Consider the following 23,543-nt stretch of genomic DNA (forward strand, 5'->3'; position numbering starts at 1 on the left):
TGGGGATGAGGAGAATGGAGACCAAGGGATAAGGTGACCGACCGGGTATAGGGAAAGGGAAGGTGGGCTGATGGGAGAGACAGGATGACAGAAGTGATAGAGATGGGGATGGAGGGGATGGAAGATGGAAAGGATGTGGATAAGGGTGGGATGGTGCGGGGACAGAGGGAACTGCAGGAAGTCCGGCTGAAGCATGCTTTGTTTCCTGTTTCCTGTTCCACACCGACCTGGAGTGCCAGTCATGATATATGTCAAATTTAAAGTCAAGAGCAGCGAGGGAACAAATGCATGTGTGCTTCTTTATGCTCAGCTCCCTGCACACATACACAGGCAGGCCAGTACCCCTGCCTGAGGAATGGTGCCCCCCACAGTGGGCTAGATCTTTCTGCATCAAGACGGTGCCCCCACTAGACAGGTCCACTGTCCAACGTGATGTAGACAATCCTTTCCTGAGACTCTCATCCCACCATGACAATTAGAACTATCACACTGACTTAGGACTCGGCCTTGGCCTCTCTGTGCCTGAGAAACGAGACTTACCTCACATGATCATTCTGAGGATTTAAAGATTTGAGGTGCTCACAGGATTGAGTATGTGGTCAGGCTCGGTGGGCCAAAGCTATGATTCCTAGGGACTGATCCAAATATCGGGCAGACAGACAGATGGGATCAGTATGGAAAAATCCCGGGAGATTTTGACTCGCTTATTTGTGCCAAGTGAATGCCTCCATCTAGCCAAAGAAGAGGCCCTTGGAAGAGCTGTGTAGGGAGGAGGGGAGGAGGAGTTGAAGATGTGCTGACCGCAAGCATCCATGACCATACCGGGTGGTGGGGCACTTGTCGAGACCTGTGCTCTGTGACACCCTCTCCGGCAGGGTTACCCTTGATGGCTGCCCCTCGGATGTGTGGTGACACTGAGGGTGGGCATCAGGCTGAGGGATGGAGGATCAGATTGGAGAAAGACTCAAGGGGTGGGTGGGAAAGCAGCCCGGGAGGGAACAGGCCGAGCGGGGTGCAGGGCGTGGTGCCCTCATTGAGTCCCATTCCTCCTACAGCTACATCTGGCAGCACATTGAGGTCGGCTACGTCCAGGGCATGTGCGACCTTCTGGCTCCGCTGCTGGTCATCCTGGATGATGGTGAGCACGTCCTTCCTGCCTGTGGGAGGGGGAGGGTCAACCTCACCTGTGTCTCCATGGACCGGGTCAGGACAGGTGCACAGCAGGCCTGCCTGGAAAACATCCCAGCTCCAGGAGCACACGGCCATCCTTGGCTCCCACAGTGCCCCGCACTGAGGCCCACCTGGCTGTGGTGAGCCCCTGCTTGGCCGTGAACGAAAACAAAGGACAACCTGGTCCAGATGGCATCCCTGGACAAGGTCTACCAGATGGTGTATGTAGGGAGGGAGGGCGGGAGGGAGGGAAGAAGGAAGGAAAGAGAGATGAAAAGAAAAGCAAGGAAGGTAGATTGTGGGTGGCACCACCCCACTTGATGGCGCCAGCCCTCACAGAAGGCAGAGTATCTCACACATACCCTGATATCTACACCAGACAGACTCATTACAGGGAAACTTCAGACCAATACTTTTCATGAATATAAACGCAAAAATTCTCCAAAAAAAAAAAAATCAACAAAATCAATACAGCAAGATATAAAGGATAATACAGCATGGCCAGGCGGGACCTATCCCAGAAATGCAAGGACAGTTCAACATCCAAGCATCAATCACTATAAGCCAGCACTTGAAAATAAAAGACAGGCAGGGCATGGTAGCCATGCCTGTGGTCCCAGCACTCCAGAGGGAGAGGCGGGAGGATCAGAGGTTCAAAGTCACCCTTGACGGAAGTGAACTTGAGGCAAGCATGGGCCACATGAAATCCTGTCTCAAAATGTTAGAGGGGGGGTGGGGAGGAAAAAGAAAAAAGAATGGGAAAGGAATGAAAATGATCTATGGGTCCTGGCTGCAGATGGTATAACCTTAAGGTGAAAATCCAAAGAATAAGAAAACAGAACAAGTGCTCAGGTAGGCAGAGGCAGGCAGATCTCTGTGAGTTTGAGGCCAGCCTGGTCTACAAATTGAGTCCTTGACAGTCAAAGCTACACTGAGAAACCCTGTCTCAGAAAATCAAAACAAAATGAACAACAACAACAAAAAATAGAACAAGTGAGTTTGTCAGGGCTGTAGAACGTAAGATCAGTAAGGCAGAAATCTTATACATCTATACAGATGAGCTGGACAATCCTAATGTGAAATTAACAAAACAAACCCATGTGTGATGTCTCCTGAGGAATGAAGGGTTTTTAATGCCTCCAAAGGGTGTGGTTTATGTGTTTCACACCATAAAATATTGTTGGACAGAAGGGGAGAAATCTAAAGAGGGAGGAGTCTCCCACCACAGCTGGAAGGCTCGGTGTTGGCTGGGAGTGTTGTCCTTTACCATCTCCGTGGTAGAGCCCATCTGAATGCCAGCCACAGCAGCAGGGTGGATCTGCGGATAAAGGCATTTGTCACCAAGCCTGATGATCTGAGTTTGATTCCTGAGACTCACATAGTGAAGGGAGAAAACCAACTAGTTGTACAAACACTCATACACACACATACACACACACACACACAGAGCAAGAGAGAGACAAAGAGAGAGACAGAAACAGACAGAGAAAGAGAGGGAGAGATGGGGACCAACAAAACAGTGTGGACATTTCGTCACAGCCAGTGGGGACCTTTACAAGTAGGATCAGTGTCTAGAGAAAGCTGTTGCTCCTGGTTTCTCTAAGTCGAGATCTGTGACACTAACGGGTGGTGAGCACCCGAGGGAGTGGCCTCTGCTGGGCCCTTCCTGCCCACCTGCTCCTCACACAGCTGTGGATCCTGCTGTGGGCCTTACGCTGTCTCTTTAGGAGCTCCAGGGCCTGAGGCAGGGGCCTGGCTAACCCCTTGTCTTGCGCTGTCCCCAGAGGCCCTGGCCTTCAGCTGTTTCACGGAGCTCATGAAAAGGATGAACCAAAACTTCCCCCATGGAGGCGCCATGGACACGCACTTCGCCAACATGAGGTCACTGATCCAGGTAGGACCCAAAGGGGTAGGACCAGAGGGGGTGGGGGTGGGGGCTCTCCTGCTTTGACTTTAGGAGAGACAGTGAGGACAGCCGAATGGCTTAAGATTGGGCAGTTTTTCGGCTGAGGGTGTGGCTCGCCCCGTAGGGTGCTTGCACGTAGGTAGATGCCCGCATGCACAAGCACCTAGTTAGCGGTGTGACACTTCATGACTTCTCCATACAGAGTTACTTTATCTCACCCTCCTCCTTCCATATTCACTTTCCTCCCCATCTCTAATTGGAGGTCCCCAACTCCCCCTTCAGAGTACCCCACGACTCCCCTCTCTGTTTCTTCCTGACCTCCCTACCTGGCGAGGGTCCCCTTTTGCTTCCCTGTTCTGCAGTTACTAGAAGCTGTGTGCTCACATCTGAAGATTTGGAGCAAGGGGAGTGGAGAGTTAGACGGGAGAACACGCCATGTTTGCCTTTCTGAGTCTGGGTCACCTCTCTCAATATGATCTTTCCTAGTTCCATCCACTGACTGCCAAAGCTCAGGATTTTCCGTAGAGCTGAATGGTACCCATAGTGCATATGTGATATATTTCCATTACCCATTTGTTGGAAGGACGTTAGCTTGTGTCCAGTCTTCTAGCTATTGTAAATAGAGTGGCAACGGGCAGGGCTGACCAAATGTCTACGGAGTATGCTGTTGAATCCTTCAGGCATATGCCAAGGTGTGGTATAGCTGGGTCGTGAGTTAGATTTGTTTTTAGCCCTTTGAGAGTTCTCCACACTGGTTTCCGTAGTTGGCTGCAACCAGTTTGCTCTGCACTCCCACCAACAGCGTGGCCCTCTCCAACTCTGGCCAGGAGGCGTTCTTGGCTGTTCTGTTGAGCTTAGCCATTCTGACTGGGATAAGATGAAATCTCATTGTTGTTTTGGTTTGCATTCCCCTAGTTGCCAATCAGAGTCTATAAGAGGCGGGCCCAGCGGCCAGGCTGAGCTCTGCAGGTGAATCCGTGCAGCCTGGAGATAGATGCTGCAGGGAGTTCTCAAGCACAAGGTAGCTCTTGCTGCTGCTTTGGTGAAAATTAACAAAAGCCACCACATATTTTGAATACAAAGGGTAGGGGAATCAGGACCTCTGAGGTGGCTTCTGGGTAAAAGTGGCTGCTGCCAAGCCCAGTGACCCTGGTTTGATCACTTGAGCCCACAGGTACAAGGAGAGAATTGACACGTTTTTTTTAACCCCCCCCAACACACACACACACACACACACACACACACACACACACACAGAAAGAGAGAGAGAGAGAGAGAGAGAGAGAGAGACTCAGAAAGAGCTAGAGATGTGGCTGAGCACAAGAAAAGGACCAGCATTTGGATCCCCAGAACCCTTGTGAAAAGCGAGTGGTGTAAGCCCAGGGCTTGGGCTGTGGAGGCGGCCGCTGCAGGCCTCTGTATTCCCAGCAGCCATGCATGAGAGTTGTCTCCTCTGAATCCTTGCCAACACTTGTTACTGTCTGTCACTTCGTTTTCACCATCCTAGTGGGTGAGAGGGTATGTACCTTTTCTTACTCTTAACTGTTAACTGTGTCCAGCCGCTGAGAGCTGCCTGGTGCGCAGCATAGTGGGGCCCGCTGTCCCCTCTGGTCCTCCCCTCTCCCAGGGGACTGATGGGTCAGCCCTCCTTCCCACAGATCTTGGACTCCGAGCTCTTCGAGCTTATGCATCAGAATGGGGACTACACCCACTTCTACTTCTGCTACCGCTGGTTCCTGCTGGATTTCAAACGAGGTACAGACTCCGTTGGGGGCCTTGTCCGCATACGCTTCGTAGGGAAATTTCTGGGGTGAGGATGATGGGGACTGGGAGGATACCAGGGTGAACGGCACTGGAGCAAAGGTGGCAGAAGAGAGGACTTACTCAGTCTGTCCTGGCCAGTGCCTCATCGCAGAGTAACTCTGCAGTAGAGGTCGTAAAATCCCTGCCTGGGGGACAGCTCTGTCATTCAAGTGCTCAGGCAGGAGGGTCTTGAGTTCAGATCCCCGGCCCCCACAGAAGAGGCCAGGTGTGGGGGCCAGCGGGATGCTAAGGGCACTTGCCACCAAGCCTGATGACCTGAGTTTGGTCCTCGGAACCCACTTGGTCAGAAGAGAGATCCGACTCCCACAAGTTGTCCTCTGACCTCCACCCAGGTGCTGGGACATGTGCCCCTCCCCCACTAACTTCATCAATGGTTTAGGGAATTTAAAAAGCCAAGTGCAATCATGCATGTTTCTGATTCAGTGCTGGGGGGAGGTAGAGGGGGGGTGACCACAGAGCTGGCTGCCCAGCTGGCCCAGCCAAATCGGTGACATCTGGGCTCAGTGAGGGACTTTGTCTCAAGCACACACATGTGCACATGAATACGTACACACAGGCACAGATTCCTATTTGAGGAAACTAAGAAGTCCGCTAGAAGCTAGGAAGAGAGGAGCCAGGGTCCAGGCTTGGTTCCATCGTCTCTGGGGGCAGGTCCCTCCCCCCAGAGGGACCCCTGCTTAGTACAGACCAAAACCTCTGGAGCTGTGGGGACCTCAAGCAAACATCTCACCCTGGACTTTGAAGGGATGTGTCCTCTGAATGCACGCCACTGTGCAAACCTGGGGTGGGGCTGGGAGCACCTGCTCTGTGTGGCAGTACTAATGACACAGGAAGCAGGGAGCACCATTGAGCACCTCATCTCTGGGCCTTTACGGTGACCAGCAGGCCCCATGCAAAGCTGAAGGGCAGAGAGGCTGGAGGGGGGGTGGCAGCCGCCCGCAGCCCTGGCAGGTTAGTGAAGGGGCAGGACTCAAAGCCAGCTAATCGGACTTGGTAGCCTTTCTCTTAGGGCAGTGGTTCTCAGCCTGTGGATTGTGACTCCTTTGGTTGGGGGCGTTGAATGGACCTGTCACGTGGGTTGCCTAAGACCACCTGAAAACACTTAGGAACGAACTGAAGAAGCACTCTCAATGTTGGCACTGAGGTTGGCTTTTTCTGCATACTGCTGCAAGATGTAGCAATGTAGTTCACTGATGTTATAGTTAGACTGTAACCCGTGCTACAGCAGGCTTCAAGACAAAATTTCACTGATTTGTAGTGAAAAATAAATATTTCACAGTATATAATTACACATTTTTTTGTGATTAAGCACGATGCTTTACTTCTGTTCAGTTTGTACCAATGAAAATACAATCCTGCATATCAGATGCTTACATTACGGTTCATAACCGTAGCAAAATTACAGCTATGAAGTAGCAACAAAAATAATTTTATGGTCACCACAACAAGAGGAACAGTATTAAAGGGTTGTGGCATGGAGAACCGCTGGCTTAACGGCTCTTCCATCTCTCTTGCTAGGCTGAGGCAGCCGCCAGCTTGCTCATGTACAGGCCACTGAAAGCCAGCCATGAATGCTGCTAAAGAGAGAGAGAGAGAGGAAGGACGGTAGCAGAGGGCGAGGGAGGGACAGGCCCATGCCAACCAAACCCGCATATGCTGAGCTTCTTAGGAACCTTAGACCCTGTCCACAGATGGGGAAACTCGGGCCTGGGTTCCACCTGGTCTGGGGCAGGAATGCTTGTGGGGGAGCACAGGCTCTGTCCTGTCCTGGACCAGTACCGCATGTGCGGGCGTGTTTTGGTGTCCCGCAGAGCTGGTCTATGATGACGTCTTCTCCGTGTGGGAGACTATCTGGGCCGCTAAGCACGTGTCCTCCGCCCACTACGTGCTGTTCATCGCGCTGGCGCTGGTGGAGGTCTACCGAGACATCATCTTGGAGAACAACATGGACTTCACCGACATCATCAAGTTCTTCAACGGTACCGAGGGGCGGGGCCGGAGCGGGGCTTCCCAGGGGCGGGGCTCAGCGTGGCAGGCCCCAGTCATTCTTCTGTTGCCTCCACAGTGCTTGATCACAGCTCACGTTGGGTGCTGGGACCTGAACCCATGTCCTCTGCTTGCACAAGTGTCCTTACCCACTAAAGGTCTCCCCAGCCCCCTGTACCCGCTTAGCACTCTAACAAGGGACCTGGTGGTATCTCAACACCTGCCAGGTGTGTTTTTCTCCAGGCCGAGGCTGGAGGTTTGGGGGGCAGCCCCTGGCTCTGCCACTGGCCAGCTGTGCTCAATGGAAGGGCACCGCGTCATCTCTGAACGTCTACTTTATCATCTGTGAAATATCAGGCTCTGCCCCGCTGGAGTTCACGGGGTAGGGAAAGCCTGGCACAGGAATGCACTCAGAGGGGCCAGGAATAGGTCTGGTCCCAGCAGGCTACTGGGTGTGGCCTTGTCTAAATGGCATCAGGTTCTGGGCCTCAGTTCTTCAGGGGGAAAAAATGCTGCAAGCACCTCCTCCCTCAAGGGAAGTCCAGAAAATTAATGATGAGCTATGAAAAAGCTGTTCACAGGTAGCTGTCCCCATGAGGGGTCCAGTAAGCAAAGCAATTGCTGCTGTTATTGCCACTTAAACACTAGTTAAGTAGTAAATACTAGGTCTGGGTTGCGGTTCCATCATAGAGCACTGGCAAGCGCTAGGCCCTGGGCTTCACCCCAAAACGTAAAGACTAAAGAAGGTTCTAGAGAAAAGAAGAAACCCACCCGGGACCCATCTTGGAAAGATTGCTAGAATTTGCAAGTCAGCTTCTTCTTTTGGGATAATTTTGGATTTTAGTCATCTACTAAAATTTTACCTTTAGGACTGTTTTTTTTTTTTCACCACGAAGACTACAAAGTATCCATCATGTCCTGCTGCTTTCTATGTTTCTGGGATGTTTGACACCCAAACTAAGACATTAACATTGGCAGAATTCATGAGTTTCCTCTGCACCAGGAACCAACCAGGAAGCCGCATGGGATTCAGGGCAGTCCATAATAATAATAATAATAATAATAATAATAATAATAATAAAACAAAAGCTGTCCTGACCTGAGCTGGGATGAGTCAGGTGATAGAGTACTTGCACAACTTGCAAGAAACCTGGAACCGCCACGCCCACCTGCCATTCCCACCCTAGGAGTAAAGGCAAGAGGATCAGAAGTATCATATTTTCATTAATCCTTCATCAGTTCTAGAGGGGTTTTTGTTGCTTCCGTTTCCTAGCTATTGTGAACAGAGCGGCAAAGAGCACGGCTGAGCCCGTCTGTGGATGTCGAGTCTTTTGGGTGTGCACCAAGGAGTGATACAGCTGAGTCATAGGGCCGTTTATTTTCAGGGTTTTGAGAATTCTCTGCACTGGTTTCTAGAGTGGCTGGGCCGGTTTTGCAATCCCACCGACGGCGGCGAATGAGCCCGAGCCCCATCCCTGCTGGCATTTGTTGTCTGTTGTTGATCTTTGCCAGTCTGATGGGGGTGAATGAAACAGAGCTCTAAGCTGTCTTGATTTGCATGTCCCTAATTGCTAAGGATGAGAATGATTTTTTTTATATATATATTTCTTAGCCATTTTTATTTCTCCTTTTAAGAACTTTCTGTCCAGTTCTCTGGCACATTTTTTTTTTTTTAATTGGGTTGTTTGTTCTCCTGAGTCTTTTGTTCTTTATATATTCTTGCTGCTAATTCTCTGTCAGGTAGCTGACTGGGGAAGATTCCCTCCCACTCTGTGGCTTTCGTCTTTGTTCAAGTGGCTGTTTCCTTTGCTGTGCAGAAGCTTTTCAGTTTTGTGAGGTTTGTCAGCAATTGAGTCTATTCAGAAAGCCTTTTTCTGCACCTGTGTCCTGCAGGGGTCTGCCTATGTTTTCTTCTGACAGTTTCCAAGTTTCACACTGAAGTCTGTCTTAGTTTGGCTTTCTATTACTTCGATGAAACACCATGCAGAGCAACTCAGGGGGGAGAAAGGGTTTATTTGGCTGACACTTCCACATCACTGTTCTCATCAAAGGATGGATGTCAGGACGGAAACTCAAGCAGGGCAGGAACCTGGAGGCAGGAGCTGATGCAGAGGCCATGGAGGGTGCTGCTCACTGGCTTGCTCCTCACTGCTCGCTCAGCCCCAGAGGGCCCTCCCCCATCAATCACGAATAAGGAAAATGCCCCACAGGCTTGCTTATAGCCAGGTCTTATGGAGGCATTTTCCTAATTGAGGATGACTGTAGCTGTGTCAAGCTGACACAAAACTATCCAGCACAAGGTCTTTGATCCATTTGGAGTTAGTTTGAGTGCAAGGGGATAGATACAAGTCTAATTTCACTCTTCTGCACATGGACACACAGTTCTCCCAGTGAGTATTGAAGACACTCTTCCTCAGGTGTGTGTTCATTAACTACCAGCTGGCCGTGGTTATCTGTACTCATGTTTGGGTCTCCTGTTTTGCTCCATTGGCTTTACGTCTGCCTTTGTGGCAGGACTGTGTGCTCTTTTTATTCCTGTGGCTCTGTAATATATCCCGAAAGCTGGAATGTTAATTCCATCAGCACTTGTTCTTTGTGATCTGGTTTGCTTTGACTATCCAGGGTCTTTTGTGCTTCCTTATGGGTTTTTAGAACATTTCTATTTCTGTGAATGAAATGGAGATTTTGACTGGGGTTGCATTGAGTCTATAAATTGCTTTTAATAGAGTTCTGATTTTCACAATTTTAACTGTACTAATCTACATGCATGGGAGGTCTTCCCATGTTCTTGTGTCTTTCTCAGTGTTTCCCTAGAGGTTTAAAGGGTTTTACCGGAGCGGTCCTTCACCTGTCAGGCTTGTTCCTGGATATTTGATTTTCTTTGGGGCTGTTATGAATAGGAGCATGCTCACGATCTCTTTCAGGTTAGTTGTTGTTGTATAGGAAGACTACTGATCTCTGTACATCCATTTTGTATTTTGTCTCGTTGCCAAAGTGCTGATCGTTTCTAGAAGTCTTGTGGTAGGATTTTTAGCATCTTTTGTATACAGTATCGAGTCATCTGCAGGTAGAAACAGTTTGGCTTCTTCAGTTTGTATCCGTTTAATGTTCTCCACTTCTTGCCTTATTAACCCAGCTAGTGCTTAAAGCACCTATGGAAAAGGAATGGGGCACATGGACCTCACTGTCTCCTTCCTTGTTTTAACAGGGTTGCTTTGAGTTTTTCTCCACTTAGGATGATGCTGGCTATGGGTTTGTTGGGCGTAATCTTTGTGTCCAGTTACGTCCCCTCCAGTCCTACTCTCTCTAGAGCTTTTAACATGAAGATATGTTGGATTTTGTTAAAGACATTTTTCCCCCCTCAGACATCCCTGAGGATCAGGATGTCTGCTGTGAGATAGCATCTTCTGTGTATGATAGGGGAGCTGCACTCACGAAGTCTAAAAGGATTGGTCACCTGCACAAGACCAGAACAATGACAGCAGCACCTGTGGACAAGCCAAAAGCAATGCCCAGCCTCTAAGTGAAGAGCTACAGGCAGTTAATGGCTGCTGAGAGAGAATGTGTGAGAATTAGTCTTCCCTGGGGATGAGCCCTACTGATAGGTTATGCCCAGTCCCAAGTGGTCAGACCTAAACACATATGTATACAAATGGACTTGACAGGATATATTTGTACACACACACATATGGAACAATAATAGTTATTCTTGGTCGTGAATTTGAAAAGAAGGGGGGATACAGGAGGAGTTGTGGGGGCAGCTTGAGGGGTGGAATTATATAAATACAGTACTCATGTATAAAATCCTCCAAAAACTAAATTAAATTTGAAAACAAGAATCTCCAGTGATCGGAAAGTTCAAGGTCAGCCCCTGCTACTTAGTGAGTTCAAGGTCAGCCTGAGCCATGAAAGAAAGATCCTGCCCCCAGCCCCTAGTCATCGATCCCTTCTTTTCCATGGTTGCTAATTTTCTGTTGTTGAAGTCACAGAATCCAGCCCTATCTACTTTTTTCAAAGATGTTTTGACTTTTCCAGGGCGTCAGTCTGCATCCGTGTGCCGATCCTGTAACTTACTGAGCATCCTTTGTTGTTGGATCTCTGGCTTGTTTCTGTTCGAAAGCGTGATAGAAGGCCCTAAGCAATCCTCCTGCCTCAACATCCCCAGCTCCCCACGCTTCCTCAGCGCAGGGCACCCCTAACCTTTCTGCAGTATGCACCCCATGCAGGCCACAGTTCCCATTCTTAAGGAGTGAGATCCAAACCTCGTGACACCTTCGTCCTCACCACTCAGAGACCACCTGACACACGCAGCCTGAAGGAAACCCCATTTCCCTTCACCCCTCCCTTCATGGACTCACCGTCGGGCTGCGCACAGCTCTGCCTCATGATGAGGTTACCACCACCCTCGTTTCCCACTTCCTGGGGTTTCACGTAGCCCTTGCTTTGTATCCCCCCAAAGCCTGGCCTTGTGTAGACTGAACACTGCTTGGAAGATTGTAGGATGGAGAACTCGCTGTGGCCAGCAGTGTGTGTGTGGAGCTGACAGCTGCTGAGAGACGCTGAGGCACCCTCCTAATGACTGTGTATCCCACAATGCCCCGAGAGTTCACTGGGAGCCCTGAGGGGTACCTCAGCAGCTGCTTTAAAAACCGTGGCCTTGGCTTTTTATTTTTTTCTCTTTATGAAATGAAGTCAAGCTTCGAATTGTCCTGCTGTTGACAAAGCTTTGAAGATTTTAATCTTTCTCCCCCTCTCCTCCCCACTCTCCACTGCTCTCCTCATTCTCACAGAACCTTCACAGATCTGCCACGTGCCTGATATACTACCTTCTGTTTTCCAGACAGAGTCTTGCTGTGCAGCCCAGGCTGGCCTCTATCTCTCAATCCTCCTGCCTCAGTTTCCCCAGTGCTGGGTTGACAGGTGTGCACCTCCCTGCCTGGCCTGGCATAGGCTTTGTAAAGTATCTGCAGACAGTCTGCCTGCAGGGAAGAGGGGAAGGGCCAGCCTTCTCCTAGCCCACTCTGAGCCAGCATCGTCTCCTTCTGTTCCCACGGCAGTGTTGGCGCAGTCCTCGTTTTGCAGGTGGGGAAACTGAGGTCTGCGGGCGTGCAGCTCCTCCCAGGGTCACTGTATGGTGGGAACACCCTAGGGTTCACAGCAGGAGCTGGAGGAATCCCCCAGGGCTGACACACGAGGCCGCTCACGGGTATCTCTTCTCTTTCAGAAATGGCTGAGCGGCACAGCTCGAAGCAGATTCTCCAGCTAGCCCGGGACCTTGTGTACAAAGTGCAGATTCTAATTGAGAACAAGTGAGGGTTGCAACAGCCGGGCACCCTGCTGTCACCACCCCCCCCCCTTCCCTCCTGCAGCCCAGCACCAGATTCCTGGCATCTGAGGACCAGCATGGACTTCAGCGCAGAGGGCCATGCTCTTGACCTTGGCCATTGGGGTAGAGAAGATCCCATCTCAGCCTTATGTTCTCCAGTTTGACCAAAGATTGCCCAAGTCTGGGATTTTCTCCCTTCTTGGGAGTTGGGGTTGTGAGTGGGTAGAGGTGGCCTCTGGCCCTGTTGTCCTCTTCTTTCCTCTGTTCCTTCCTCATCCATACAGGAGAGGCCTCTTGGGTTTCCTCTGCACCCAGTAAGGAAGGGTCTTTGGAGGCGTTCCAGAATGTTCCTGCTGGGCTGGCTTGGAGCAGGATGTCCCCAAAGGCATCACTCATGTTCAAAGTCTCAGATGTTTTGGGGCATCATCCCGGCCTTCGAACCACCAGATGGCACTTCTACCATCTCCCAAGGTGACCCAAATGTCCCCACACAGGGGATGTGCCCCACCAGAGAACCACTGGCTTGGAGGAGGGGCTACCCTGTCCGTTCTCTTCATGCTGAGTCACCTGAGGTCTGTTTCACGCTCCTATCAGAAGCTTCACAACCCTGCCTGAGTCCGAGATCTCATTCACCGTGTTTCCTGAATTTTCTCTGCCTGCTGCTAGGAGACATTATTAGAAAGGCATCCTGTGAGGGAACTGGGGATCCAAGAAGCCTTTGTAGGCAGGAGACAGGAACTCCCCATCAGAGCCCAACCCTACTGCCCCACCCTTGGGGAGACCTCCTAGCCATCACTTGTGGGTCTGCCCTGCTCAGCTAGGCTAGACTTTGTTCACTCAGGACATAGGAGGGACGAGCCAGGGTTTGGCCCATGGTGGGGTTGATCTATGTTCCATGATGGTGAGCTTGGGGCCAGGGCTGGGTCTGAGAATGGTCCCTCTACACCTTCACACCAAGACCTGCTGACTCAAAGGAGCTTGTGTACCTGATCACTGCAGAGCAGTCTGGGGTGCAGCAGAAACCTACATTCACAGCAGAAGCTCGTTCCCCAGGGCCTGCAGCCTCTGGGGCACTCAAGGAATGGCAAGTGGAATTTCATAAAGCAGAGGCATACATGGCTAGAAGCATCTGCAGGGGGTACCTTCAGCCTGGAACCCCCCCTCTGCTGGCTTCTAGTGACCCCCCCTCCCTTTGTCAGACCTACTGAAGGGAGCCTCTGCCCCCATCCCCCACGCAGGGGGCAGGGCGGACAGAGAGAGCCCTGTAATCTCCATGGAAGATCGATCCTGCATCAGGCCGGCCTGAGCCCAGGGCAACAGGAAGGACCAGTCACCTAGAGTCGCGCCTTCCAGCCAGGTACCCCAGCTTCCCAAGATGGGGGAAGAAAGACTGTCAGATGAAAGTTTATTTGGCTGGCACCGAGGGTGATATTTTAGCACAGCCAGCTCCAGACCTCCTGACTCTTTATTTATTTTTGTAACTGACCAATGTGGAATATAGCACAAGATTTCCCTCCGCCTCCCTCTTGCCTCCTGAGCGCGCGTGCTTGTGGTTCTGAGTGCCTAGTATTTATTTATTCCATTTACCAGCCGATGTCTGTGTGTGGTGTTTCCTCGTGTCCTGGAGTTGGGCGCTAGGGGACGGTGTCCCCCTGCCCATGGAGTTCTCTTTTTATTGTTGCCAAGTGTCTTGTAAAAATGTTTGATGCAGAGGTGACTATTCAGAGCAAATATATCTTGAGCGAAAAACAAAAGCGTGGTCTAGTTATTTGCTGTTGCTTAGGTCTGGCTTGTTTGTTTTTGTTTCTTGTTTCTTGTTTTTGGGCAGGGTCTTAGTTTACAGCTCTGGCTGGCCTGGAACTTGCTATATAGACCAGACTGGTCCTGTCTCTCAAGTGCTAGGATTAAAGGTGTGTGCTGTCCATTTCTGACCGTGGCAGACAGTCTTCTCTCTAGTTGGATGACCAAGGAGGCTCTTCCTGATCCTGCACCGATGTCAGCATCCCATACGTTCGAGTCCCTCAGCAGATGGGATTCTGGCCATGTCTTCGGGTGCACATGCATGCACACACACCTGACACAATGTCCCCAAACCAACTTGTGTTTAGAACTCCATAGAGAAAGCCAGGACATGGGCATGAGCAAGGGGCAGCAGAAAACCGTACGAATGATCAGTTGACAAAATACTGAGCCTTTGAGCCTGGAGCCCTCTGCTCCTCCTCTGCTGGTGTGTTAGCCAGCCTTCCCTGCTGCAACTGACACCTGAGGTGACTGGATATAGAGGAAAGTAGTGTTTGGGCTCACGTCTTGGAAGCTTCAGTCATGATAGGAGATGCTATTTTGGGGCCTTGAGGTTGGGAAGGACACACCATAGCCAACGCCTACTGTAGAACCTACAGGCTGGGTCCCACAATTCACCTTAGAGACACAACCCTAGTGATCTCAAGACTTCCCTCTAGGCTCTGCCTCCTGAAGGGTCCATCGTCTTCAGCTAACACAAAGCTGGGGGCATTTAAGATCCAAACTAGAACCGCTAGGAAAAGAGAGCAGAGCCGGAGTGACGGAGCAGGCAGAGCATTTGCCACATACCACAAGGACCTGAGTCTGGTCTCCATGTAAAAAGCCGGGTGTGGCACTGCACTCCTGGGCGGGATCCCAGGGCTGGAGAAGCGGGGGTGGACGCACGCAGCGGCCCGCTGGCCAACCAGCCCCACCACTGAGAAACAGTCTCACACGGGGGGGGGGGTGTCCGTGGTCTGGGAAGGTTTTATTGCAAATATGGGGGGGAGGATTAGGAAGAGTCTAGAGCAGAGAGAGAAAGAAGCAGACCGGACATGGCCAGGGCTATCTGTGAGAGAGGACAGGACAATGGGGCAGAGGGATCAGAGTGAGAGACTGGGCTGGACCTGCAATGGGAGATGCACAGTGAGAGCAGCTGGGCCATAGGGAGGGCGAGTAGCTGTGGGGAGGGAAGGAAGGCTAGCATGGGGCTTTGAGTTATATACAGCAAGTGCCTGTGACTGCGGACTGAGGCAGCCTGGAGGCAAACACAGGCCTTGATAGGCTGATATGTACCACAGGTATATGTTAACTGGAGACCTATAACTTCCTTCGGTCAGAGGTGAGGGAAATGACCTTTGTTAGACCGGAACAGGCTTCCCAAGTTCCTGAGAAAGGCCGGCTTTAATCAAACCGCCAGAAATCCTGCAGGATGAGCTCATTTCTGGGTATCTGGGTTGCCTTTTGGAGTTTGGGGAATCGGAGTTTCCTTTGGACCTGACTACCTAAGGAACAGCATTCCGGGTAGGCCTCTGGCCACCACACACTTGCGTTCCTCTCTGGCACACACGTATAGCAAATGGGGAATAAGAGCGTGAGAGGCATTGAAGACAGAGTGCTCAGTGAGACTATTCCAGGCTGTAAAGGATGGATGGGAATGGGCGTGACTTTCTCACAATTCCAAATGAGCTGGGGTTGTCTATCGGGGTCTGTACTTTGGAGACTTAGGTGCCCAGCTCTGCTGCTGCTGTCAGGCTGCCTTCCAGACCCGCAGCCACCATCCTTATCGGGTCAGCTGTGAAGACCATCCTGGCAGGACTTGTGGATCGCTGACATAAACACTAAGGTCCACACAGCCGTCAGCAGCTGCCATGGGCATTTTCACCCCAATGGGTGACTCACAGGGCCACAGGTTCCTCACCCGACTCTCTAGCCGTTTCTCCGAGCCACTTGTACCCAGATTGTATGTGGCCTCAGGGTCTCAGAGAGAGGCTACTACACACGCTGGGGAAGGCTGGAGGAAGGGTCGCTATCGTTCATGCTGAGAAATGACCTTCCAGTGTGGCTGGTTTAACGTCCCCCAAGCTCCTCCCTATAGCCATCACTCCTTACTTTGTATGTAAGCCTACATACTCCCCTGGGGTAGAATCAATTTTAGTTTTCATTGGTGGGGATGCATGAAGGTCGATTAGTCCTTCTCCCCGCCAACCCCTCTCCGCTCCCCCCCCCCATGAAAAATTTCATGGCAGCTGTTTATGGCTGTATATCCCGGGGGCAAGACCCTCTCTGAGACTTAGTTATCACATCTATGCAACAGGGAGAGTAGTGGCTTTCTTGCTTCTGGACTCAGCCCCGTGCCCTGCTTCTGATGGAGAGTCCCCTCCCTCACCCTGCTGAGCTGCCCTGGCTGGGAACCCATCTTCCCTGAGTTCCTGCCAGCCTCCTCTGGCTTCTCAAGTGAGCCTGTGCAACTTAAGAGGCTGTGGCTCCGGGGGGAGGGTGGGGGGGAGGAATAGTGGCTGGGTGAGCTCCTGGCTGTGGGATGGAGCAGGCCAGGAGCGGTGAGTCGGAAGCTCCTCCCCTCCCCAACCCCCCATGGGCTCTGCACGGAGACAGTGGAGCTTGAGCCCATGGTGGGGTTCCAGTCTGGAGCAGCAGGTTTTGACAGAAGTGCGAGGTGTCAGTCTGTGGCTAAGTCACCCTGGCAGAGGGCCACAAGCCCGCCCAGCTCTAGGGGAGTTTCCTCTTTAGGGAGCTGCTTGGAGCTCTGCCTGGCGCAGCTCTCCAGGCTCAGTGGCTATCGGGTTCCTGGGTGACAATGGCTTCTCTGGTTTTGATGGAGAAAACAAAACACGGAATTTGAGCATTTGGTGTTTAAAACAAAATCTCTGGAAATGTCTTTGCTTCTTGTGCTGAAGCCACCTCTTGGGTTGATGGACGGTTCCCAGAGAGGATTCAGGACCTCAGGGGTCCCTGCGAAGTAGGGAGTGACCTAGGGGTGGAGCCGGGCTCCCCAGCTGTCTTCACAGCGATCCCCCTACCCCAGTTGACTGATGGCATCAATGCCTCCTCTGAAAACACCCAGAATGCTCTTAGCTAGGGCTAGGACATGGGAGGCTAGAGAGCCATGCCTCAGTTTCTCTTCCTGTTACTGTAATGCTCAGATACCCTGACAAAGTGAATGAAGGGACATGGGGTTTATTCTGGCTCACAGCTCCAGGGAAGCCCATCCTGGCTGGGGGAGGGTGGTCAGGGTGGCAGGAGCCTGGAGCAGCTGGTCACATCACATCCCAGTGAAGAAAAGAATGCTGCTGCCTGGCCCTTTTCCTTTCACAGGGCCCGGGATCCCAGCCCAGGGAGTCACGATAGCCAGATGGGCACCTCTTCCCTCCTCCTCTGACCAGAACAAAGTAATCCCTAACAGGTGTGTCCACATGACACGTCCATCATCTTCCACGTGATTCTAGATCCTGTCATGTTGACGACTGAGATTTTGTGGTCTGGGGTGGGGGTGGGGGTTATTCTGGCTCACAGTTTGAGGGTGCAGTGTCCATCTTGTCAGGCAAGGCCTGGCGGCAGGAGTGTGACACAGTGGGTCCCACTGTGTCCGCATTCAGGTTACAGAAGGAGAGGAACACTTGGGCTCAGCTCCTTCCTCACTTTTGTGCAGCCCCAATACCCAGCCGGTGGGACGGTACCGCCCGTTCACATGGGTCTTCCCAGCCCAGTCAGCTTACTTTTGAAAGTCTCTCACTGGCATGCCAGGAGGCTTTCTGAGGCGATTCCTGGTCCTGCCAAGTTGACAACCAACATAAAACCATCACAGACAAGAAGCCTAGAGACAGGCAGGCAGGCAGGCAGGCAGACAGACGGACAGACATCAGAACCAGATAGAAAACCTCTGAGCTCCCAGAAACAGCATGTTTTCCTCATCAGTGCTTTATTTACCCTGAGGGTGGGTTGGGTGCAGAGCCCCATCCAGCGTGCTGCACACAACAGATCACTAAATAACTCATGGGAAATAAAGATTCCCCCCCCCAGAGAGGAGGGAGAATAAGAAAAGAGAGACAAGTATTCACCCATGGAAAGAGTTCCAGATTAGAAAGCTGTGGTGGTGCAGGCCTTTGATCCCAGCACTTGGAAGGCAGAGGGAGGCAGATCTCTCTGAGTTTGAGGCCAGCCTGGTCTACAGAGAGTTCCAGAACAATCAGAGCTCCATAGAGATGCTGTCTTAAGGAAATTAAAAAAAAGTTTTGGGTCAGCCAGCTCTTCCTAGGGTTGCTATGTGCACTTTCCATCTGTTTCTATATGGCAAATCAAAGTCCTTCATAACATCCACACAGAGTAGACATTCTGCCAACCTCCACTGTACCAAAGAATAAATGAGTCCAGAGAAGGAAAGTGATTTGCCCGAGGTCACACAGCGTGGAAGCAGGCGAGGTGGAATTTGAACCTGAGTATGCAGCAGCTTCATCGACTGTAGAGATTGTGGCTGTTTGTCTTTTGCTTTTCCTGGTGATGCTCATTTTCTTATTCTGGCACGAGAATGATTCCCTGAGTGTCCCCGGAAAAGGGGACAGCTGTCCTTGGGACTGTGGTCATTTGAGGCCATCCAACGACAGGCAGGCTGGTCAGGGCCACATTGAGGATGGCGGTGGCATAGCCCCAGCTCAGCCAGCATGTTCCGCTTCGGTATGTGGTGGAGCCCTCACAGACTTCTTTGGCAAATGGGGAAGCCAGAGTGGCTGGGAAAACCAGCAGACCTACAAGAGTGGAGGCTGCTGGGGCAGCAGAGAAGGGAAGTCAGGGTACAGATTAATGGCTTCTGGAACCCAGCCCCAGCACCCGTACCCCAACATCCATCCATCCATCATCTACAGATCCATCGATCCATCATCTCTCTATCCACCCACTCTAAGAGACTGACATACACACACACACACACACACACACACACACACACACACTGCCCAAGCTCTTGGGCCTTCGTCCCCAGCACCATGCAAAGAGTAAATTGTTTTCAGGTTCTCCATGCTGTGCCTTGCTAATGTTTAATTTAAAAGTGACCCCTCCCCAGGAAAGAGCCCTGGTACAGAGTGATGCTTTGCTTCTGGTCAATTTGCCATCAATTTGTACATCAGAGTAGAATTCTGGAGTGTCAAGTTGCACGTTCCTGGGAGGCTTTGACACTGCGTATCTAGGCATAGTCTTCTCAGAGACTCTAAAGATCGAGATTCTATTAAAAATAGATTAGAAGCAACAGAACTCTCGGCGTGTGGTAAGGATAGAAAGCAGACATCTTGGGGGTCCTCCTGCTGAGAAGAAAGCAGCCTCCAGGCCAGGGCCCAGCGGGCGCTAGGTGAGGTGGGGAATGAAGAATAATGCCAGGCATACACTAGAGATTAGGAGCCTTGGTTCCTGCTCAGAAGTAAGAGTCTACCTCACACTACTGAGTTCTGAACAGATCCCTGCAGAAGTGGGCGGGGACTGTGGGGGAGTGAGTGTGGGATTACAGAATCAGAGTGGGCAGGTGAGGTCAGGACAGGAAGGGCTGAAGCAGCAGAGGAAGACTTGGGTTTCCCTCTGCCCGCCATGGGAAGCCCTTGGAAGGTGGATAAGCCGGCCAGCCTGCTGGATCTGATTTCACCTCAGCTGGACCTGTCTGCTGAGTGCAGGAGGGAAGGGGGGAGCCAAGCCAGAGGGGCCTTGTTGTGTGGGGGGGTGGAGGGCGAGTTAGTTGAGAGTCACCTTGGGGCTCCCAGAAGATGGGAATTGGAGAAGAGTGACCCTCCTCCACTCCAGCAGCAGGCGAAGGGAGGCCCAGATGCCAGCACGCTCTCAGCTCTTGGCTGGGCATCCTTGGGCAGCACACAGCCTACCCAACTTCGTGGTGGTAGCGCTGGTAAGCATCGGTACAGAATGGATGGATGAAAGAGGAGCATCGGGGTGGACAGGACTAGGTTGGCTAAGGTCAGGTGTGAGTGGCTTCAAGGTGTCTCCCCTTGCCTCAAGTCATGAAGCGCTAAAGGACAGTAGCAGTTAACAGTCCTGGGGTTCGCCTCCAAGATCTCAGCACTGTGTGTGTGTGGCTCTACCTGCTGCTGCCTGCACCACAGGTGTCGGACCCAAGTGCCTCCTGGGCTGCAACCTTCTTGGGGCCAGTGCCCAGGCCGAAAGGAGAAGAGCGCTGATGGCCAGCAAAAGCCAGCCTCCCAAGAGCATTGCTGCTGAGACCTTTGGGAGAGGGGAGAAGGCGGTGAGATGAGGCGCATGGCAGTCACGTTTTCCCTATTAGTAGACAGAGGTCTGGAGATTGGGAGCCCTTCGCCTCGAGTCACACAGCTAATCAAATCAGCAGAAACAGAATCCAGGTCAATGAACCACTGCATCCTGCCTTTGTCTTAAGTACTTGCCAGGATGGCCAAGAGAAGGCCCTAATCCACAATGTCACCATTGTGATCACTTTTGAAGGCTATATAATCTTCCTCCTAAGTGCTGCTCTGAGTACCCATTTCTTCATCCTCTCTGTCGATTGTCATGACATGCATCACTACAAGGGCTTGAACAGCATTCGTTCATCCCGGCAGTGCTTCGGGCGGGGTCAGGTAGGGGTGTGCGGGTTGTACAGTGTGGAACCATCACATATCTGCGTGTCTGCAATGCGGTGGTTTTTTAGCAGGTGGAAGAAGGTGCCTTTTCCTGGTTTGCACAGAGCTTTTCTGGGGACCGAGAGCTGCCTCTAGACAGAAGCCACGCCCTACTGGATGCAGGCAGGCTCTAATGGATGCAGCTGTAGCTCAGAACCCTGTGCAAAGTTCCCTGGGTGTCTGTGAGAGTGGCTGGCTGTAAGAACCTGTGCGCCCAGACACTGGGCCAGCAAAGAACGCTCTGAGCCCACCTCGAGGGAGCCAGCAGCCCTGGAAGAACCTATGTCTCACCTTCCAGGCCAAGCCTGGCATGTCCTTCAGGGACCCAAAGGTCAAACAGGTCTGGTTCCAGCGGTCACCTTGTGGCCAGGAGCAGTAGGTAAAGACACCATAGCAGAAGGCAGGGCTCTGGAACCAGGCAGGGGACACAAGGCTGAGGCCAGACATGCCAGTGAGGGAAAGCCCCAGAGCAGCCCTCACGCCAGCGTCCATCGGGAATGCCGCTGACCTAGGGGTCAAGACAAGGTGAGAGGTGAAGAAGGTGCAACAAGGTGATCAAGAACCGGGACACACCAGGCACATTCATTCATTCCTGCATTTGTTCACTCACTCACTCATTCATTCATAAACCCAAGTCTTCTGTGATGGTTTAATCTTGACTGTTAATTTGCCAAGATCTAGAATCAACAAATCTCTGTCAGCGCATGAGAGAGATACTAGAAAGGCCCATTCTGAATGTGGATGGCAAAATCTGGGGTCCTAGGGTGAACAAGAATGAGGAAGTGGGATGAGCAACAGCTTTCATCTCTCTCTGCCTCCTACTGCAGATGCAGTGGCCTGCCACACCTGTCCCCATGCCACTGTGGACACTGCACCCTCAAACTGTGAGCCAGAACAAACCCCTCCTTTCTCAAGTTGCTTCCTGCCAGGTAGTTGACTACAACAAGAAAAATGATACCTCCCTATCCAAAAGGACAGCCTTGTCCCACAGAGTGACATCCCTCAAGCCCCACATTCCCAGGCTGGGCTTCTGGTACTTGTACCATCCGTTAGCTAACCCCTCCCCTCAGAGTCCATAGTTCAGGATGGTGCTCTGGCAGCTGGTGCAGGGCCATTGGTGTTCTTAGGAGGCTGCGGATTCCGTCTGCTCTTGTCTCCCCGAACATCACTGTTTCCAGGTTGGTTCCTATTGTCAGCAAGAGCCCATCTTCCTGTACCATCGTGTGGGGGCTGGCATTCCATGCTAGGTACTAAGCGAGGACAACAGATAGATGCTCAGTCTGCAGCAGGAGACTTGTGAGAGTGTGGGAATGTGGACCGGTGCCCCTTGGAGTCCTGCTAGACTTTGGTGTTGTCACAGTCTACTTTCTGTTGCTATACGCAATACTGCAGACTGAGTCATTTATAAAGAAAAAAAGTTCATTTGGTTCACGATGTCGGGGACTAGAAAGACCGGGTATGCTGTATGTCCAGTTTATCTCCCTCTTCTCTTCCCCCATCTCCTCCTTCTTGTTCATTGTTTTGTGGTTTGCATGTATGTTTACGTATGTGCAGGCATGCATGAACATGTAGGTCAACCTCAGGTATGATTTCTTAGGAGCATCCATCTTTTTTTTTTTTTTTTAAGGCGGAGACTCCCACTGGGATCTGGAGCTTGTTTCTCGGGTGGACTGACTGCTGAGCCCCAGGGTCCACCCACTTCCGCCTCCCCAGTGCTGTGAGATTACAATCATGCTCTACGTCTGGTTTTTGTTTGTTGGCTTTCTGAGACAGGGTCTGGCTGTCCTGGACTCCGTGTGCGAATGAGGCTGGCCTCAACTCTGGGATGGCCGTGCCTCTGCCTCTCGGGTGCTGGGATTGAAGGCCAGCACCCACACTCAGCAAGACCTGGACGTTTTACATGAGTCGGGATGGGGAGCGGATAATTCAGGCCTGGCTTGCACAGCCAGCACTTACTGACTTAGCATCTCCCTGCCTCGTCTCCTCTTCTTACAAAGCCACTAACCTACTTAGGGGCCCCACCTTCCTGACCTTATCCATCCCACCTTGACCTCACAATGACCTCACCTCCACACACCATCAACAGAGAAATTTGAGGATTAAGTTTCCAGGAGGGGAACTTTGACCGGCACATCCTAACCACGACAGACAGTCAAGACCAGCTTCCTAAAGAAAAGCAAGCTTAAATTCAAAAGCAAAAGTTGAGGGGCTGAAAGTAGAGTCTTACCTAGGTAACAAAGCCTGCACTTCCGCCCCTGGGCTGGAAGGGGTCTCCTCCTGGTGCTGGTGGAGGAGGCAGAGGAGCCTGTTGAAGCTCTCCCAGGGGTAAGCCAGGGCTGGGTCCCCAGCAATGGCGAGTGGCCTGGAGCTGCTGCTGTAGGACTCAGAGCTTCTGAAAATTCAGTCAGTACTTAAATATGGCAAGGAGTCCCAGCCCGTCACCTGGGATGGGGCATGAGATGGCTGTATTTCCCCGTCCTGTATAAGGAACACATAAATCCCAGCATCAAGTGTGGCACAGAGTGGCCAGGTTCTGGGCTTGGGGGTGTCTTGGGGGTGTGCCTACTCTAAGGCACGTGGGGGGTAGATGGGGGAGTGAACAGACTGGACAGAAAGGCGTGGTCAAGTGGCTGGAGCTTTTCTCTCTGGGATTAGAAATCTCTGAGGCTGCCAAGCCCTCAGGTGACAAAAGGCTTATTTTTCCCCTTTCACCAGAGCCTGCACCTCCCATGGGTCAGCTGATCTCAGAGGTGTGATTGCAGGCCAAGACACTGGGGGTTGTGGTGGAGCCCCACTCTCCACTCTCCCAGGGTGCCCTGGTGTTTCAGGGTCTTTGAAAAGACCTGATAGGCCTCCTTGTCACCTGGGAAAATCACAGCCCCAAAGCACATCCGGACAGGCTCAG

At 51.8% G+C, this 23,543-nt stretch overlaps 2 protein-coding genes across 6 annotated transcripts in view; one reads left to right on the forward strand and one right to left on the reverse strand.

Annotated features, from left to right (window-relative positions):
- Sgsm1 (small G protein signaling modulator 1) overlaps positions 1 to 13,966 on the forward strand; it is a 67,974-nt gene extending 54,008 nt beyond the window's left edge. For all 5 annotated transcript variants that reach the window (XM_060382596.1, XM_060382599.1, XM_060382598.1 and 2 more), the window contains 5 exons: positions 1,056 to 1,138; positions 2,955 to 3,064; positions 4,735 to 4,831; positions 6,712 to 6,879; positions 12,111 to 13,966. In XM_060382596.1, the coding sequence (XP_060238579.1) occupies positions 1,056 to 1,138; positions 2,955 to 3,064; positions 4,735 to 4,831; positions 6,712 to 6,879; positions 12,111 to 12,199 (547 nt within the window). In that variant the 3' untranslated portion in view covers positions 12,200 to 13,966. The remainder of the gene's footprint in view (positions 1 to 1,055; positions 1,139 to 2,954; positions 3,065 to 4,734; positions 4,832 to 6,711; positions 6,880 to 12,110) is intronic.
- Positions 13,967 to 18,299: 4,333 nt separating this feature from the next.
- Positions 18,300 to 21,140, reverse strand: Lhfpl7 (LHFPL tetraspan subfamily member 7). The gene is made up of 3 exons (XM_021646315.1): positions 20,930 to 21,140; positions 20,087 to 20,225; positions 18,300 to 18,772 (listed from the first exon to the last, which is right to left on the reverse strand). The coding sequence occupies exons 1-3, from the start codon at positions 21,128 to 21,130 to the stop codon at positions 18,522 to 18,524; spliced, it is 591 nt and encodes a 196-aa protein (XP_021501990.1). The 5' UTR covers positions 21,131 to 21,140; the 3' UTR covers positions 18,300 to 18,521.
- Positions 21,141 to 23,543: the final 2,403 nt, after the last annotated feature.

Source organism: Meriones unguiculatus, chromosome 4 (assembly GCF_030254825.1).
Source record: "Meriones unguiculatus strain TT.TT164.6M chromosome 4, Bangor_MerUng_6.1, whole genome shotgun sequence".
In the NCBI taxonomy this organism is placed as follows: Eukaryota; Metazoa; Chordata; class Mammalia; order Rodentia; family Muridae; genus Meriones; species Meriones unguiculatus.

Coding starts and splice junctions, on each gene's coding strand:
- Lhfpl7 (XM_021646315.1), bottom strand. CDS start 21,130: ATGGACGCTGGCGTGAGGGCTGCTCTGGGGCTTTCCCTCACTGGCATG. Junction 20,226..20,929: donor TGCCAGGCTTGGCCTGGAAG/GTGAGACATAGG, acceptor CCTCTCCCAAAG/GTCTCAGCAGCAATGCTCTT. Junction 18,773..20,086: donor TGTGGTGCAGGCAGCAGCAG/GTAGAGCCACAC, acceptor CTGCTGCCCCAG/CAGCCTCCACTCTTGTAGGT.